Source organism: Periplaneta americana, chromosome 17, assembly GCF_040183065.1.
Source record: "Periplaneta americana isolate PAMFEO1 chromosome 17, P.americana_PAMFEO1_priV1, whole genome shotgun sequence".
NCBI lineage: Eukaryota > Metazoa > Arthropoda > Insecta > Blattodea > Blattidae > Periplaneta > Periplaneta americana.
The window spans coordinates 31,566,288-31,584,783 of record NC_091133.1 but is presented as its reverse complement, the minus strand read 5'-3'; the positions used below and the strand labels follow the sequence as shown (position 1 = coordinate 31,584,783).

Sequence of the window (18,496 nt, the reverse complement as noted above, 5' to 3'; positions counted from 1 at the left end):
TTATTTTGACAAAATAAATCACTGAACTCCATTTTTTAGCTTTTTATTAACAATCTTGGGTTGGAGGGTGGTTTGCGATGTTATGCTGTAAAGTTCTTTTTCGTTTTCTTATGACATTGACTATTGTCTGTTTACTGAAACCATTTTCTATGGCCAGTTTTAAGATGTAATTGTATCCTCTTTTATAATTGTTTTCCGAAAGAGGTGTATTCAGCAATCTGTCTATTAAAAATTATATTTACAGAGTTTTTGTGAAAAAGGTGCAGAGATGCTTCATGTATCATGCGCATAGTAATGATAGATTTACGGTATATATTGAATGTGATCTTTGAACTTTTTATTGAAATGTTTAGACCTAACAAATTTATAGAATTATTTTTTTTCCATTTTCAGTTTTAAATTTCAAATTAGGGTGCAAAAGTTGAAAGTATTAATCAAGTCTGTAGCAATCATGCTACGATTTTCATAATTACCAAAGTATTTAATAGTATAGGCCTACTGTTGTTTCAATTTCTTGCTGGAATACTTCAGCAATTAGGTCGGAAAGGATATTCTATGTTACTCCTTTGGTTTGTTGATAGATCTTATTATTGAAAGCAAAATAATTTTGTTTTAAAATTGTATTGAGTAAAAGTTGTGTTCGGAAATTTATGTTATTATCATTTTTTAATGTTGTCAGGCTGTTAATTGAGCCGTTCAGTGCAGAAGTGGTGTAAGTCAAAAATGGGTAATGAGGGTTAAAGTAAACATTCTGTAAAATACAGCGCAAAGTAGCAATTAATATTCACTTTATTTAAACTGTTAGTAGTCAGTGGATAGCACGGAGGACATATTAATTGTTACTTTGCGCTGTATTTTACAGAATTTTTACTTTAAACCTCATTACCCAATTTTTACTTACACTATTTCTGCTCTGAACGGCTCAATTATTATACGTATGGTTTCATCTGTGCATAGGTTCTCAACGTTCATGGATATTAATTTTAATTTGCTGTTGATCTTTAGATTTTTAGATTATTTATAAGCTGCTTGGTTTTCATTAATGTATATTTGTTTTATAATTGGAGGGTTTGTTTTAGATATTAATGTAGAATTTTTTTAATTTTATGGTTTGGAGTTTGTGTACTATTCACTATAGCCTTATAGATATGACTGTTTTATGTGCTTTTGTTGAGTTTTCAATATCGGAATACTGGAATTTTGTGTGATGTATTTGTGTATACTATTTTGCTTAATAATATCTGGGACATATTTCAAGGTTTGCTTTATTTGCACTTGATAATTAACCGTTGGGTCAGATTGTAGTTCAATAATATGATTACTTGTAATAAAATAATTGGTTTTTCTAATAGGCTATAATCTGCTTTTTGCATCAAAACTACAGAGTTTTTTATCATTTTTATCCCCTTTAACTTAGACAATGTCATTTTGTTTTAGTTTTCTGTTTAGTTTTACTGTGTTCTTATTTTCTAGTTTTATGTTTTAAATTGGGTTTTCGTGCTTGGGTCGTGCATGTCTTCATTAATTATCTAAACAATTTTTTATTTTTATGATCACTATTCTGTATTAAGTTTTCGGTTTCCGTAAGAATTATATCTAAAGTTCGGGATTTATCCTGTGGTGGAAAGTTAAATTAGTAGTCCCTTTCGAGGATGCTAGTTTCTTCGTGAGTGAACTGTACATTAGTTAAATAGATTGTTCTATTTTGTGCCTTATTAGTAGAAGATTCGTTTATTGTCAGTGGGTGATTATTGCTCAACATGTTTCATTTCTTATTTAGGGTAAATAATGAACATGTGCATTCTACCGGTCTTATTATACGGCTATCAAACGTGGAATTTAACAAAGAAGCAAGTCAAGGAATTAGAATCTGTCAAAGAAGTATGGAAAGAAAACATTTTGGCATAACTTTGAAAGACAGAATATAGAACCACGAAATAAGGAAGAGAACAGGATTAAAAGAGTCGCGACTACAGGAAGCTGCTTAAAATGGATGTTGGCAGAACACATCATGAGACAACACCCCAGTATATGGACACATAGAGCGACTGTTTGGGATCCCAGGACCGGAAAGAGGAACGCCGGCAGGCAGAGGACCCGTTGGACACACGAACTCAGGAGGACCTTCGGCAGCCGGTGAACCACGACAGCGAGAGGCAGAAGAACATGGCATCAAATAGTGTAAATAGCTATCAGGACAATAAATTAGGCTGATCTTTCCCGGACTGGCTAACCGGGACTGCAGAAACTAGCTCCCTTTCAAACGAAAGAAGCCCTTGCCCAGTAGGGATGTACACGGAAATAATTGTCATTGTAATTTTTTCCAATTATATTATTAATTCTTTCATTGCATGTGTTGTATATTATTTCCCAATATGTGCCAATAGGTTTAAAGGACTGAAGATGTAATTCATATAATTTATTATTAAGTATTTCTTTCTTTTGTGACGTTCGTTACGCCACTGCCGACTATTTTCTCCTTTTTCTATTTGCCTTTCCCGTTTTATGTTATTTTATTTTTCCTAGTTAGCTATATTCAGGTCTTATTAGTAACTCAGTTTTTTGTCCTTACAGTTCACCCTCCTAACGATTCTATAGTTTTCTGTAAGATAGCGCTAACTTCGTAGTCTGGGTTAACGAGATTTTATTTATTTTGTTTATTCGGTTTGAGGCTATCTTTCTAATTGATTGTATTTAAATGTTAACGACTTTTTCCCTCTCCATCCGCCGTGTGGCTGATGAGTGAAAGTTTGGAGTCAGTTGGCTGGAGGCATCCGGAGTGGAAGGCGTGGCTGGTCTTGAGGATCGAGCTATGACTGCAGTCTACAAGTTGAAGAACAGATTCCTGGGCATAGAATGCGATCGCCATCATTCTGTACAACCGCCAACACCGAGACCGGCGTGGCGTTACGTCGACAATCTTTGATGATATTGTGGGGTGTAACTTCATCACTTTGTATTACTACGACGGACGAAGTGGACTTCGTAAGCATTTGTGTTTCCGTATTTTTTTCGGGGTGTTTTCTTTAGCAGGTACTTGTAGTGTCTGCGGTTGAAGTGCAGCTTTATATTACAGCGTATTCCGAATCTCACCGGTCCGGTGGAATCAATGACGTCACGTTGCAGCGAAATAAGGAACAAAACTGCTGGAAGGATCGATGGCTGTCATGGCGACTGTACAAGTTGTTGTCTGTACTGCGCTAGCAAAATTTTGCGAAATTTTCGTACTCCCATCTCGTTCAAAGAAAAGAGAGCATAAACAATTTATTTCTTGAACCGGTAGTAATAACTGGTCCGTTGACATGTTCGCTCATAAGCCATTAACATATTGTTTTTACGTTGTGCTCATTACAAACACTACAGCAGAACTAAAGCAGAACACATCGCCATGACACAACAGTGCACGATGTTATTCGTCTGCTAATTCCCGCCCTATACAAGAACCAATCAGATTCACCGGTGCGACACCGGTGGAGCATCAATGACGTCATCGGTGGAATTCGGAACACCGTGATGCCATCGGATTGCTCACCGGTGAGATTCGGAATACGCTCGTAGTTACGACTGCATCTCCTTTCGGGATCTGCCTTGATCTAAACTTCAGACTTAATCAGTGTGTTTCTCGCCCTGGCCCGGCAGTATTGTCGTTTAGACACTGTGGATTGCAAAATGTGTGCAAATGTGTACATATGTTTGACTGACAAGCAAACATTCTGATGTGGGCAGATAATAAAAGTTAATTTTTTTCTTTCACCGTGTTAATAATGTCAAAAGACTTCCTTACACAAATTTTGGCCACTCGACCACAATTACGAGAGACTTTTTTTTTCTTGGTTCTTTAACGGCGCTGTATCAACTACGAGGTTATTTAGCGTCGATGGAATTGGTGATAGCGAAGTGATATTTGGCGAAATGAGGCCGAGGATTCGCCATAGATTACCTGACATTTTCGTTACGGGCGGGGAAAACCTCGGGAAAAACCCAACGAGGTAATCAGCCCAAGCGGGAATCGAACCCGCGCCCGAGTGTAACTATGGATCGGAGGCAAGCGCCTTAACCGACCGAGCTACGCCGGTGGCACGAGGGACGTAAAAGAAGAAGTTCGCCAGGGGCCATTAACAAAAAGAAAACACAATTTCATAGGAAGAACTTATTGGAACATACACAGCAATTGTTGAACTATTTTTCAACATATTCCTCACCGGAATTAAAACACTTGTCATATGGGATCGACAAAGAGGTGCTGTCAAACGCTGGTTCCGATCCTAGGCGGCTGACTTCTACGACAAAAATTGATCCTATGGTATGACAAATGTGTCAATTCCATTGGGAGATATGTTGACAAATAGCGCAACAATTGTTGTATGTGTTTCAATAAATCTTCCCATGCAATTGTGCTTTCTTTCTATAAACGGCCCCAGAATCACTTTCTGGACGGCTTCGTAATTGCGGTTGAATGGGCAAAATTTTTATAAGCACTTTTTGACATTATCAGCATGGTGGAAGAAAAAAAAATAACTTTTTTATCTACCTCATCAAAATGTTTGCTTGTGAGTGGGTGGGTGTGTGGATTGAGTGGTTTAACTCCAGTTTGCTCACGCTAGCTAAAGGTTGTTTTTTGTAGTGTAGGCCTTCACGGCCGGAGTCTATAGATCTAGATTCATTTTCCGGGCTGAGAGGCCGTGGTCTGTTGGTTGGTTTTCTACCAGACGTTTCGTCTGCAACTGCGGCAGACATCTTCAGTGGAGTGCATTCGTGGTTGCAAAACTCTTCTCGGCGTAGAAAAAATAGTATTACCTCCAAAGTAGTAATTTAATTTACTGGAGGATCGAACGCCACATTATTCTCGTCAAGACTAGCGAATCACTCATACAGATCTAGCGTAACGGAGAAAAAATACAATTTATATCATTCTAATATGGCATACATTACGTCTTGGTGTGAGTAGACTAAATCATTTTCAGTTACCTCCCGGGTGACTCTACATCAGCGGTGACCAAAGCGGGTGTCATGATTACATCGTGAAATCATAGACATTCAAACGGATACGAGGAGTTTCCTGTACATACTGTGTGTTTCATTCACGTACTGAAGGCAAGCAGTATCATGTCGCTCTACAAACTCTGTCTCTACAAGCAGTAAGAGGTGGTTTCGTGAAGAATGAGAAGGAGAACTTTTTTGTTGTTCTGTCGGACAATTATATGTTTACTTTGCTGAACAGGTCAATTAAGAGTATATAGAAACATTAATTGCCACGCTTAATAATGCATTATTATTATTATTATTATTATTATTATTATTATTATTATTATTATTATTATTATTATTCTTATTATTATTATTATTTGGTAGAGCAGCTGGCTACGGAGTGGAAGGCCAACGAAGTGTTAAACGCCAGGAATTGACATGTCTTAAGTCATAGCCAGGAAGAGAAAGACGAGATAAATAAATGTAAGAAAGCCAGCTACCTAATGGGGTTTGAAATATCTCGTGCTCTAAAGTCTTTTAATAGAACAGATTTTCTCAAAAGAGTAATGATTAAATTAGCTTAAATAACTTTTCCATAAAAAGTTTTTAATTTTGAAAAACTACGAATTTCTTGACAAAGTATCGAGGGAAGAATTTAGAAAATTCCTGATTATATTCAAGACGATGTTAAAAAAAAAGCATCAGGTTTCATTTGTATTCCGTACGTCGTATAGTATTATACAAATCCAGAAATATGGATCTTGACTTCAGGTTCCTGAAGTTGATTACTGATGGAACCGCATCAAATATGCAGTTGATGGAACCGCATCAAATATGCAGTTGAAGGAACTGCATCAAATATGCGTTCTAATGTCGCACGTCGGTGCAATTGCTGATAGCAATATTTCGAAAAGGGTTTGCCATGATATTACCTACCATTCGCCTTCCAGTTGATAACCTTAGAAGAAATCCAATCATTAAATTAGCCCATCGAGATTCAAACCGATGTCCGAACGCAACATCGAAGTACAAGTCCAGCACGTAACTTCCATAAGCTCACTATTAAATTTGAGATAATCTGTATAGTGTGGAACCGCAAGAGCAGCCTTCGTCCATGAACTGAAAACTAGAAGCTGTTCCCCACTCGTATTCCGAATGTTGTTGTTTTCTAATGCCAGGCGTTTGACAATAAAGTCATTTGACCTCTTGCACTCCAATATTTTTCAAAGATACTATCATGGTCAGCCACTGAAGCACAGATTTTGAGGTGTTCCGAATCCATTTCTTGGTTTGAGTTGCACAATGGGCAGTTAGGGGACTGATATATTCCAATTCTATGCAGGTGTTTGGCCAAACAATCATGGCCTTTCCCAATCAAAATGCAGCTACAGACGATTTTCGTGGTAAATCGGGAATTAACTGTGGATTATGATGCAGAGAGTATTCCGAATGTAAATTGGAAACATTTAATAGCAATTAATTTTAACAATTTATTATTATTACTACTACTACTACTACTACTACTACTACTACAACTACTACTACTTCCTTCACACTAATAAATAAAGCAGATACCAATTCTCAACTTCTTATGTAGGCCTATTTTATGCCGAAAATTTCGAAAAGCTGGCACATTTATGATTAATTTTCAGTATATTGTACTGTCTGCCTATAGCCTGTACTATAATCCCAGTTCAATAGCACTATTTTCTTAGACATATACATAATGAATACACGTGTAAATTAATTTATAAACATAAACTGCACAATGCACTAGACCGACAAAACACTTGACTTAATAAACTGGAGACATTTATATTGGAACATGTATTGCGTTTCTTTTCTTGTATGTAATCTATCAGTTGTGTCATAAGTCTAGTAGTCTATGTTTATACGGATAAATGTATTAAGGATTTGGCTGGTTTTAATGAGGGGGTTGTAACGAATTAGACTATAAGCTCGTAACATAGGAGTTGGAGCAGTTAAGCCAATCGATATTTGAGATTTCGTAGAAGAAACGGATTTTTAAAAACTGACCTCTAATAACGTAGTAAATTTTCAAGTGAGATGTACTGCCTGATAATAGATATATACCGTACATATCAGTCAGAACCAGAATCAGAAGTACGTTTAACAATAAATAATACCTAACTTCAGTTGAAATGTACACTCGGAATGAAATATAAAACTAAATAGCTTATACTGTGAACTCATTATCACATTTTTAATTTTGGCATCGTATTGTGATACTATATTGTACAGGGAGTAACTACATTTTCCATACTTCTAGCCACTACAAGAGAGATAATAACAGTTACAGTTTCAGTACGTACTGTGATTATTGAAACGGTAACTCCCGACCGAAAGCAAGATATTATTACGAAGCTATACTTACTAACAAATGGCTTTTACGAAACCCGGAGGTTCATTGCCGCCCTCACATAAGCTCGGCATCGGTCCCTATCCTGAAGAAAATTAATCCAGTCTCTACTATTATATCCCACCTTTCTCAAATATATTTTTATATTATCTTCCCATCTACGTCTCGGCCTCCCCAAAGATCTTTATCCCTCCGGCCTCCAACTAACACTCTATATGCATTTCTGGATTCGTCCGTACATGCTACATGCCCTGCCCATCTCAAACGTATGGATTTAATATTCATCATTATGTCAGGAGATGAGTACAATGGTGCAGTTCTACATTGTGTAACTTTCTCCATTCTCCTGTAACCTCATCCCTACGAAGCTACACTAATAAAAAATGACAAAAGTTTTCCGTTACGTGAAATAAAATTATTGCGTTCTTTAGAGTTCATTTAATTATTTTTAAAAGTGCATACATTTTACCGTTCTACGCTAGCGGAAGTAGAGTGGAAGCGGCAGTGCATAGCGCAGCTGCCCACAAGTGAGCGTAGAAAGATGAAATGTGTGCACTGTACTTTATTATTCTGTTCATGTGTCACAATAACTTCTGTGTATAGCTACCACCGACATTGGGGTTACACATCGTGCGTCACTGTCAGATCTTACATTGATGTCGGGGAAAGTGTATCGAAATTCAATGTCACCAACTTGCGGTAGGTTTCAAATTCAGACTAGCATGAACTAGGAGTGTTAAGTTTACAGTTTGTAAGTAGCATGCATGCTAGGACCTATGTCGGGCATTTCAGTACTGAAAGGTTGCAGAAGAATTTACTACCGGTATATGAATACAGTCTTTCTTGTGTTACAAACTATAATTATGTGTTGTACGTGAAGTCCAATTTCAATGAGAGCTGTCTTAACGACGTTTTCACATTCGAAAACTTTTTCTCGAAACACAGGAAGAAACGATTTCAGAATCGATCTTCACTTTCACATAACATAGCCTACTACTATGGATAAGCATTTTACGACATTTTCATTAAAACAGTTTCGAGTTACAACAACCTATTTTTTCTAGCCCGCGGTTTTCCTAGTGAGAATAAAGAAACCGCTGTTTCTGCTTTAACACTTCTCCCATTCTTCTAATGTCTCAAATACACCGTGTCCGTGCTAGAAGTATCAAAAATAAAAAAAACTGACTTAAACTTGAGAGTAATTAACTGAAAATTTGTTTTAATATTATATAAAACTCTCCAAGTTTACATCCAGTTCAGTATCTCAATGTGAGTACCTCTTGTTGCTCTGCAAATGTTCAAACGATATTCCAATTCCCTCAAAGTGTTTTGCAACATTTGAGGTGTCATGCATTCAGTTGCTAACCTGATGCGTTGTCTTAATTTTAATAAATTTTGAATTGGATGTTGTTCATACACTAAACCCCAGGCGAAGAAATCCGACAGAGTCAAATCAGGAGACCTTGGTGGCTATGTTTTCGGTCCACCTCTTCCAATCCAACGACGAGAAAAATTTCTATGAATGAAACTGGTGGCATCATGGTGATAATGTGGTAAAGCACCGTCTTGTTGAAATGTTGATCCAAGGTGAATTTGAGGCACGGCGAAATTTTGTAGCATATGAAGGTAACTGTGCCCAATCACGGTTTTCTCCAAGAAGAATAATTGACCTATAATTGCTTTGTGCATTAACCCCATCCAAAAAATTAACTTTTTCCGTGTCTCTTTGGTGTTTCACTACAGCAAGAGGGTTCTCGGACCCTCAAATCCCGCGGTTGTGGCGGTTAACTTTACCGCAGAGATGGGATGTAGCTTCATCACTGAATACCATTTCGTCAAGATATGGAGGGTTTTCGTCAATGCGTTGTAGAATTATTACAGTCGTACAATTTTTGTCTTAATCTTCTATCGTTCCGTTGTTATTAGAAGAGAACTCTGGTAACAGATTTAAATTCAGCGATCCAATTCACACACCCCATTTTTTGCTGTGTTGCCAAATTTTACGTTCAATTAGAATCATTAGTGTAGACTGACTGTTAATAATTCAATGATAAATCATATCTTTTTTCTTTTCTTCAATTTTCTTGCGTTGTTGTATAGATTCCTAGCATTGTTGTTATAAAAATCAAATCTTAGAGAGTATATGCATTGTGCATTCAGCAAGCCGAAGCTCACACTTCACGTTTTGCTGTGGTTTCCTCATTTTACTTTCAATTAGAATGATTAATGTTGACTGTTAACAATTCGTGACATAAATTACAGTGATAAATCATATCTTTTTGTTTTCTTAAATTTTTGTTGCTTCGTTCTACAGATTCCTACCATTTTTGTTATAAAAATTAAATCTTGGAGAAGTTCCGCATCCTGTGCCAAACATATAATAATAAAATATCCTTCTGTTAATAAATTGTGAACAATTATTTCTTGATACCTTTAGCCCGGACACAGTGTATATAACTGGTATACCAGTGTCAACAGATGCTCTTTTGTTCCATTTAGAACTCCTTTTTTGCATGAACTTCATACATTTTGTGGTCTTCCATATCCGCAACTATTATAATTACATAACTTATGACGCGACAGAAAGACTTTTAGTGTCAATGATAACTATACTCAGACTGCAAGAAACTGACACCCTTTCGATTGCAGACGAGGACGAGACTAAAATTTGTCCTCGCACTGATATCAGATTCTTACCTTTCTGCAGCCACTACCATAAGTCTCTGTGCTACCTGAACAGACTGAAATGAAAAATATAATGCAATGAACTTACAACATAAAGTTATTTTATTTCATTGATTAAAATTCACGTTAACACTTTGTTTGTTAAAAACATAGAATTACTTAGTCACATGTTAAAAAGTGTTAAAATTTAAAAAAAAGTATATACCTTCGACAGACGGCCCGATTCGACGTGATGTTACGTCTTCATCAGTGTCTTTTGAATTACTGGTGATCTTGAATTCTGCGATGTGCATACCAATGAACAATGACAACTATACTGAAGAATTAAACACATTAAAATATAAAGCACAAGACAATGGATATAACCCTAACATAATAGACACACTAATAAAAAATACAAAACAAAAACAGAACAAACCAACACAAACACCACGCGAGAATAAATACATAACCTTAACATATCACAATACCAATACTCACAAAATTGCAACTTCATTCCGAAAACTAAAATACAAGATAGCATACAAAACAAATAACACAACACAGAAATATCTTAATAATCACATTAAACATTCAAATAAATATAATTCAACTGGAGTTTACAAACTAAAATGCAATAGTTGCCCACATTTTTACATAGGACAGACAGGAAGATCCTTTCACACAAGATATAATGAACATATTAAAGCTATAACCAAACCCTACATCACATCAAATTATGCAGAACACATTATCAACAATAATCATGACTACAGTAATATAGAAACAGATATGGAAATCTTACACATCACACCAAAAGGTTCACAGTTAAACATCTTAGAACAATACGAAATATATAAACATACAATAACATACCCCCAACATATACTTAATACACAATTACAGTTCAATACCAACACATTATTATAGGTCATAAAACACAAACAACCAGCCCCCACCATAACAGCAACATACCCCCATCCCTACAATCGACAAATGCACATCGCAGAATTCAAGATCACCAGTAGTTCAAAAGACACTGATGAAGACGTAACATCACGTCGAAATGGGCCGTCAGTCAAAAGTATATACCTTTTTAAAATTTGAACACATTTTAACGTGTGACTAAGTAATTTCATGTTTTATTTTATTTCCTTTAATGTACATCATTTACTATTTACGCCAGTGTAATTTTTTTAAGTATTCCTTATCGGCCAAAAAATGATGTTTTCTCCTAAAAATATCTCTTTATATAACTCGTTTAGTTACTCCGAGTAGAGCAATTCTTGTTATCCACACGGCTCTTCAACAAATGTGCGCCTTGTTTTTTGCAGGACGACGACTCCTGTGTCGGCGACGAGCCCTCGGACGAGTACGTGTGCAAGGCGGAGCAGTGCCGCCAAGCGGCCGGCCGGATCCTGGCGTCCATGAACTGGAGGACCGACCCGTGCCGTGACTTCTACAAGTTCGCATGCGGGGGCTGGTCCCCCGGGGCGGACGAGGCGCGACACAACTCCACCCGCAGCTACGGCCAGGGGCCCGAGCTCAGCTTCAACACGCTGCAGAAATACGTGGACCAGCAGATACAGCGTGAGTGTTGCCGTTACGTTTTATGATTCCCTATAATTTGCATACAAAATTGACCACCGGTTGAATGCCGCCTGTTACATGGGGCCATTCTTTCAACTTCACGCCAGCACGAATATATCACCTGAACCCGCTTTACAACGTAATAATTTTCAGTACAGGTTCATTTGAATAATACTCCACACATATTCGTATATACTGTAAATTTTATTACGCCATAAATTTTCATTTTACATTCTTCACAAGAAAATCGAAAGCTTAACATTTTCTCACAAGTATTATTTTCAAAAATATTTCCTCATAAAATAATGCAACACTTAATTTAAATTATATTCGTTTCTTCCAAACACAATAAACTAATCCGTTCTTTCCTTATTTTTTATTTAACTTTTCTTAACTAGCGGTTGATTAGACCTGATGGACTTCGTGCGTTTTCCCTCTTCAATTAGATGTTAGAGCGCTGATATGACATAGCGATAGAAGTATTTTTCCTTCGAGATTAGAGTCATTATTATCAATGCATTACGAGAAACACTCCAGCCTGAAGTCAGCGACGAATATTTCTTGGAACAATTTTTCAAGTCGTATAGTCCATATAGACTCACACACAGTATCAAGATTTCTGTTCTTACATTTGCCAAATGCTACTGAATCTGCTTTTAGTGGTTTATTTCACTACGCTTTATCAACATCTATGGATATCTAGCGTCAGAATGATATGAAGGTCATAATTCCAGCCAAATGAGTCCAGGATCCAGAGCCAAAAGTTACCCAGGATTTTCTCTTAATGGGTTGAGGGAAAACTGCGGAAAAACCTCAACCAGGTAACTTGTCTCAACTAGGATTTGAACTTGGCTGGTTTTTTCCGAGGTTTTCCCTCAACCCATTAAGAACAAATGGTGGATAACTTTCTCCACTGGACCTGAACTAATCTCGCTATCATGAGCTTCATTTCACTCGGACGCTCCATGTTTTAAAGCGACGAAACAATATGTAGTTATATAGGCGAGGGTGAGTGCTGCCTACAGAGGTAATTCGTATGGAGTTGTCACAATGCTTAATTCTGATTTTAGTACTAAAATACAGACGGTATGATATTAATCAGACGTTAGGGTATAACTTTCTCATGCAATATATTCCACAGTTTCTGTCTCTATCTATTGTATCAAATGTTTTCCTTAAATCTAAGAAAGCTATGTGCCAGTGTTATATTTTCTATGTTTTTTCTATTAGCTGAGTGAAAATAACTACAAAGTCTAAACATTACCTGATTTTTCTCAATTCATGATGCATCTCCAAAAGATATGCTTCAGCAATTGCACATAGTCGTCGAGATAAGTTTTATAGCATGTACAAAGTAGACTGATGCCTCGGTAATTTTTCTCATCAGTTCTGGTGCCTTTGTTAAAGACTGGCATTATAGTTCTCACTGCCATTCTTGAGGTAGTACATAAAAAATTAACCAACACATATTAAGAAAATCTAAAAATGTTCTAAGGGAAATCTCTGATGCATATTCTATTAACTCTATATTTAAGTTATTCAATCCTGGAGCTTTACGGTTTTTATGATTTCACAGATTCCATTAGTTCGTTCTTCAAATGAAATTAAATCCACATTCACATTACGTGTAATTTTTATTACGTCATTGGTATCTCCAAATCATATTTCTTTAAAGTAATTAAAAAACTCAATATTATAAAATAAAGTTGCAATAACCCAATATTTTTTCTCTCTTAACTTCCATAACCTCACAACTCCCACTCTCCGGACATGCCCAACTACCAGCTTTGTCTTCTTTGTTCAGTACTACATAATATTTAATGTAATAATATCTCTTCTTTCTGGTGGGGATGTTCTAACTATTGTCTTGCAATGTTCGAACATGAGAGGGACTACCAAGTTCTTACAAAATTCGCCTTATTAACATGAAGGGGTGGGAGTGGAGGACTATGAATATATTCATAACAAGGCCGAACAAATATGACAAGTCTTCTTCTACACAAAGAACATCGGCGCATATCGAACTTCACTATACTCCACAAACTTGAACATAGCGCCTATAATATACGACTCTAGTTCCTACAACTTGGGATTGAATTCAACGTACTAATCACCTTCTACCTTTATTAATATTTATTTACCAATATCCTAATTACAGTAGATATTCCTTCCCTCTCCAAAATTAATCATAAATAGCAGAAATTGTTTGCTTTTTATTTTCCTTAATCAATAAATAGATTAATCAAAATCACACTTAAAATACTCAGGTCTTTTTAATTAATCTTTGCGCTCTATTAGCTGTATTCTATTGATAGTTATTTGCTCGTATAATGTGCATCTTCAACGTCCTGAAATATCGTGCCTGGTCATTCCAATTGAAGTAGTGTCCGTCTGCAATTTCTATTCCCATTCTGAGTACCGTAAATTTAAGAGACCATGTATATAATATTGGCATCATTGTAATAAACCTTAGGTACGGTAGTTTCAATTTTTTATATGTAGAAGGAAATCTGATTTGACACATTAATATAATTAATTTATTTTAATACTTTAATAAATTATGGATCCATTTTTGTTGGCCATATTTTTAATGCCTTCCAAAGTAATTTTCTAGGTTCATTGTTATATCCCTTCTACAAATCTACCAAAAACAACCCAATCTGTTTTGATTTATCTTGACATTCCTTTAGTACTTTACCTTATTTTCTAAAAAAAATCTAAAGTTATCTTTCACTTCCCACTATGAATATAAAATAAATTAGGCTGTTCTTCCCAGACCAAAAATAGCATACTAGAATATGCGGAAAAATTTGAAATGTTGTATCCTATTAATTAATGAGCGGATGGTACATATCAATGAGCATGTCTTAGCTTTTCGGCTCTAAATGTTTATTTTCTTTTTAACAATATCTATTGCCAACAAAAGGATTAAAATTGAGGGCAGCTTAACTGGAGCTAGCTGTGTGTGCATTAAAAATGTGAATAAACTAGCTTTGAAACTTAATGAGCTACAAAGCAAAATATGAGGAGCTGTATTTTGATATATATTCACACTTCCGTTTTACCTTAACAAGTTTCCAATTTGCTGTTCATTAATTTCCCAAATACCCTCAATAATACATTTTAACACAAATTCAACTATAATTTTACTGACTTCCCGGTCTCATTTTTAAATATTGTAAAAATGTGCTCTATTTTATTTTAATATGTATTTGGTTCTTTCTTAATATTCCATTAAAACGCTTTGTTATTATGTTTTTCAATTTTATTCCCACCTTACTTTATAATATCCAAATTGGTCTTCATGCTTTATCAGTTTTCCTTTCTTTATTTCCATCTTCACTTCCTCTTCAGTGACCTCTACTTCATGTCATAACCTTTCATATTCCACAGAAAAAGCAATTCATTTCAAATAGATAGTGGTCTGATGTTCATCTTGCTCATCTGTATAGCCTAACATCATTTACTTTGAATGTGCATGCTGGGTTAATAACAATTAATGTAGCCTAATCTGTTATTAATCATAGTTCTTTCATAATATGTCATAAATACCATACCGGATATTATTATATAATCATCATTTTACCTCTGAACGAGATTCTGGCTGATGCGTACATCTATTATCAGATAGTTTATTTCACTTGACGATATGTGTCCGAAGAAGAACTTGTTTGTATATTATATACAATACATGTATGGACAATAAATATATATGTGAAGTTTGATTAGTGTAATACGTTACTAGAAAACAATGCAGCAATATAATTATGCAATCGAGGGGAAATAAACTGGACACCCTACCCCATTATCTTCTGATTTAGTTGCCTCGTGAGTGACACCTTCTTGGTATCGCTTTTGAGGTTCAAACCCGTCTTCGGACAGTTAACCAAAGAACATCATTTCGGAATAGTAAGAATAAAAAATAGTTCCTTTCTTTTTCCCAATCGATCTTCTATATGTATACAGAAAATAAAGAACGTTAATAATAATTAACAGTGAAAGTTGGCCTAATGCATGATTCCTTTCCAATGACGCGCTAACAAATGTCTATGGCGAAGAAACTTCAAACACTAATTAAATTAATAGAACATAAACATACTGTGTTAGGAACCAACGAAATACTTAGATGAGAAATTTTACAAATGATGAGCCTTCAGACTTCCTTCCCAATCTGATGACGTCTGTACCATCCTGCGATGTAGGATGATACGGATCGATCAATCTTTCTCCAATAAAAAAGAAATAGGATCTGGTAGAGAAGAAAGGAGCTTGTGCTTAGGAGGGATTAGAAGCTTAAGCGAAGGAAATGGAGAAAATGTCAAACGTTGAATTTCCTACATACAAACTGAGTATTACTATGAAACTGTGTGTGTCAGACGTGAACAGAACAAAGAGGGGCCCGAGAAATACACTAGCAATAGTAAGTTATAAACTGCTCAAAATTATAAACAGACATCGGATTCTAGGGCAAATGCCTATTTTGTTTCTTTAGGAGAAAAGTAAAAATAATTATTAATATTTGTGTTTCATGAAAATTGAAAGGTATTCAAAGAGTTTTATAGTGCCCTAAAATGCCCTAAAACGGTTATTAGAGCCTAATTTGTTAATATTCGCCTAAAAATGCCTAACTCACTGTACAGTTTCGCATTTTACTCTTACTTTTTATAATTTATACATGCATTCACTGCGAAATTTAAGGCATTTAAAAAGTGGAAAGTTTGCTTCACACCGGCCATGAAACCATTGATAAAGGAAACAAAATGTTTTGAATCTCACGACACTCGCAATAGATTTCACCGAATTTAACATGTTTGGAGGCATAAATGCCGACAAAGAACCAACCTTAGTTTTGAAGCAGGCAACAATCACAACATGTGCTGCTACCGATTCAGGGATATACTATACTATAAAAATGACTGTTTTCGGTCTGAAACCGATTAGCTGTACTGCCCTTCAGAGTGTCATAAAATCACAATTTTTGGAGAAAGAGTGTTTTTGAAATATTTATGAAAAGTCGTAAAACTGCGAATTAGTAGGGTAAACCGTTACAAAATATTTAAAAGAATGGCCCTCCTAGTGTTAACACTACCAGGAAATGCAACAATAAGTGGAACTTTGTATTTTTGTCCAATTGAATCTCAATAACAACGGTTCATTTGAATACTCGTTAACAGTTGGTCTTTCCCTCACCTTATTTGTGTTGAGAAGTTTTGAGCGGTAGGACGTTTTCCTGTGAAGTTTAACGCGATAATGCCGAAAAATATAAGTGCAAAATCTACATTGATCCGGCAATGGCTAACAGAAAATTCAGAATTCACTTATGATGGAAAAATAATATTCTGCAAGATTTGTAGCAAACAGGTATGTAACAATAGTTGAAATATATAAATTCTATTAATTTTAATGAGTAGGCCTATAATATTTATACATTGACTGAGCTATCCTGAGGTATACGTAATTCTTTTTAAGACCACTACACTTTAACCTTTTAAATTCCGATAGTTAAAGTATTTGCAGGTCATTAAAATTTTGATTGTTCGAATCCACTAACTTTGTGATAGAAATACTGCAATACAACAATTAGGATTTTATTTTAATTCAGTTTACTTTACATTTTTAGATTTCGCAAGAAAAGAAGTGCCACCTAAAGCAGCATGTGCAAGGAGCGGCTCATAAGGCTAAAGCTCAGCAGAAAAATCAACTGCAACAAACTTTACTAACACAGCCTACTTCATCCAATCTCAGCAGCAATTTCTATGCTGATTTAACCAGAGCGTTTGTTGCTGCTAACATTCCCTGGAATGCAATTGAAAATCCGGTTTTAAGACAGTTTTTACAAAAATACTGCAAACAAAATATCCCATCTGAGTCGACCCTAAGAAAAAATTACTTAGACAGAATATACAATGAAACTTTAGCTTCCATTCGGGAGGATATAGGTGATTCTTACATATGGGTCTCTGTGGATGAAACCTCAGATCCTATGAATAGGTATATAGCAAATATGGTAGTAGGAAAACTTAGTCCTGATGGACCTTCGATTCCACACCTCGTATGTGTTAAGGAACTTTCGAAAGTGAATAGCCAAGCCATTGCTTATTTTGTAAATAAAGGCCTAAAGTCTTTATACTCAGGTAATATAGACGATTCTAAAGTTCTGTTGTTTTGTACTGATGCTGCCTCATACATAGTTGCTGCAGCTCTACTTCTTAAAACATTTTATCCTAACCTCACGCATGTAACCTGTCTAGCACATGGCCTTCACAGGGTTTCTGATACAATCCGGAATGAATTTCCTCTTGTCAATTCGTTTATTTCTAACACAAAAAAATGTTTTTGTAAAGCCCCATCCAGGATTTCAATATTCAGAGAGAACTTTCCAGATATCCCACTCCCACCTCAGCCGGTTGTTACACGATGGGGAACCTGGATTCAGTCAATGGTGTATTATTCTAAGTATTTTAAAGAAGTGGTCACAGTTATTGATAAATTACCTGAAACTGATAGTGCAGCGTGTGTGAAAGCAATGAAAGATTGTCTGAATGACTCACGAGTGAAAAACGATATTGCCTACATAACATCAAACTTTTCTTTCATACCTGCAAGCATTGAACAATTAGAACGTGAAAAACAATCTCTTTGTAGCCAAATAGCAATAGTAAAGGAAGCTCAAGTGAACATACATTCTGCTTTGGGCGAAACTGGGAAAAAGTTAAAAATAAGTGGGACAACGTATTAAATAAGAATGTAGGATTTTCATTGTTGGAAAAAGTATCAAGAGTGATATCGGGGGAAAGTGTAAATGTTCCAGTAAGTATTGATGTTTCTATTGTACCTAATTTAAAATTTGTGCCTCTCGCATCAGTTTCGGTTGAAAGAAGTTTTTCTGCTTTC

At 35.7% G+C, this 18,496-nt stretch overlaps 1 protein-coding gene across 1 annotated transcript in view; it reads left to right on the top strand.

Moving 5' to 3' along the window:
* Nepl16 (Neprilysin-like 16) overlaps positions 1-18,496 on the top strand; it is a 516,822-nt gene that overhangs the window by 342,958 nt on the left and 155,368 nt on the right. Inside the window, exon 2 of the mRNA XM_069816363.1 lies at positions 11,347-11,602. Within this exon, the coding sequence (XP_069672464.1) occupies positions 11,347-11,602 (256 nt within the window). The remainder of the gene's footprint in view (positions 1-11,346; positions 11,603-18,496) is intronic.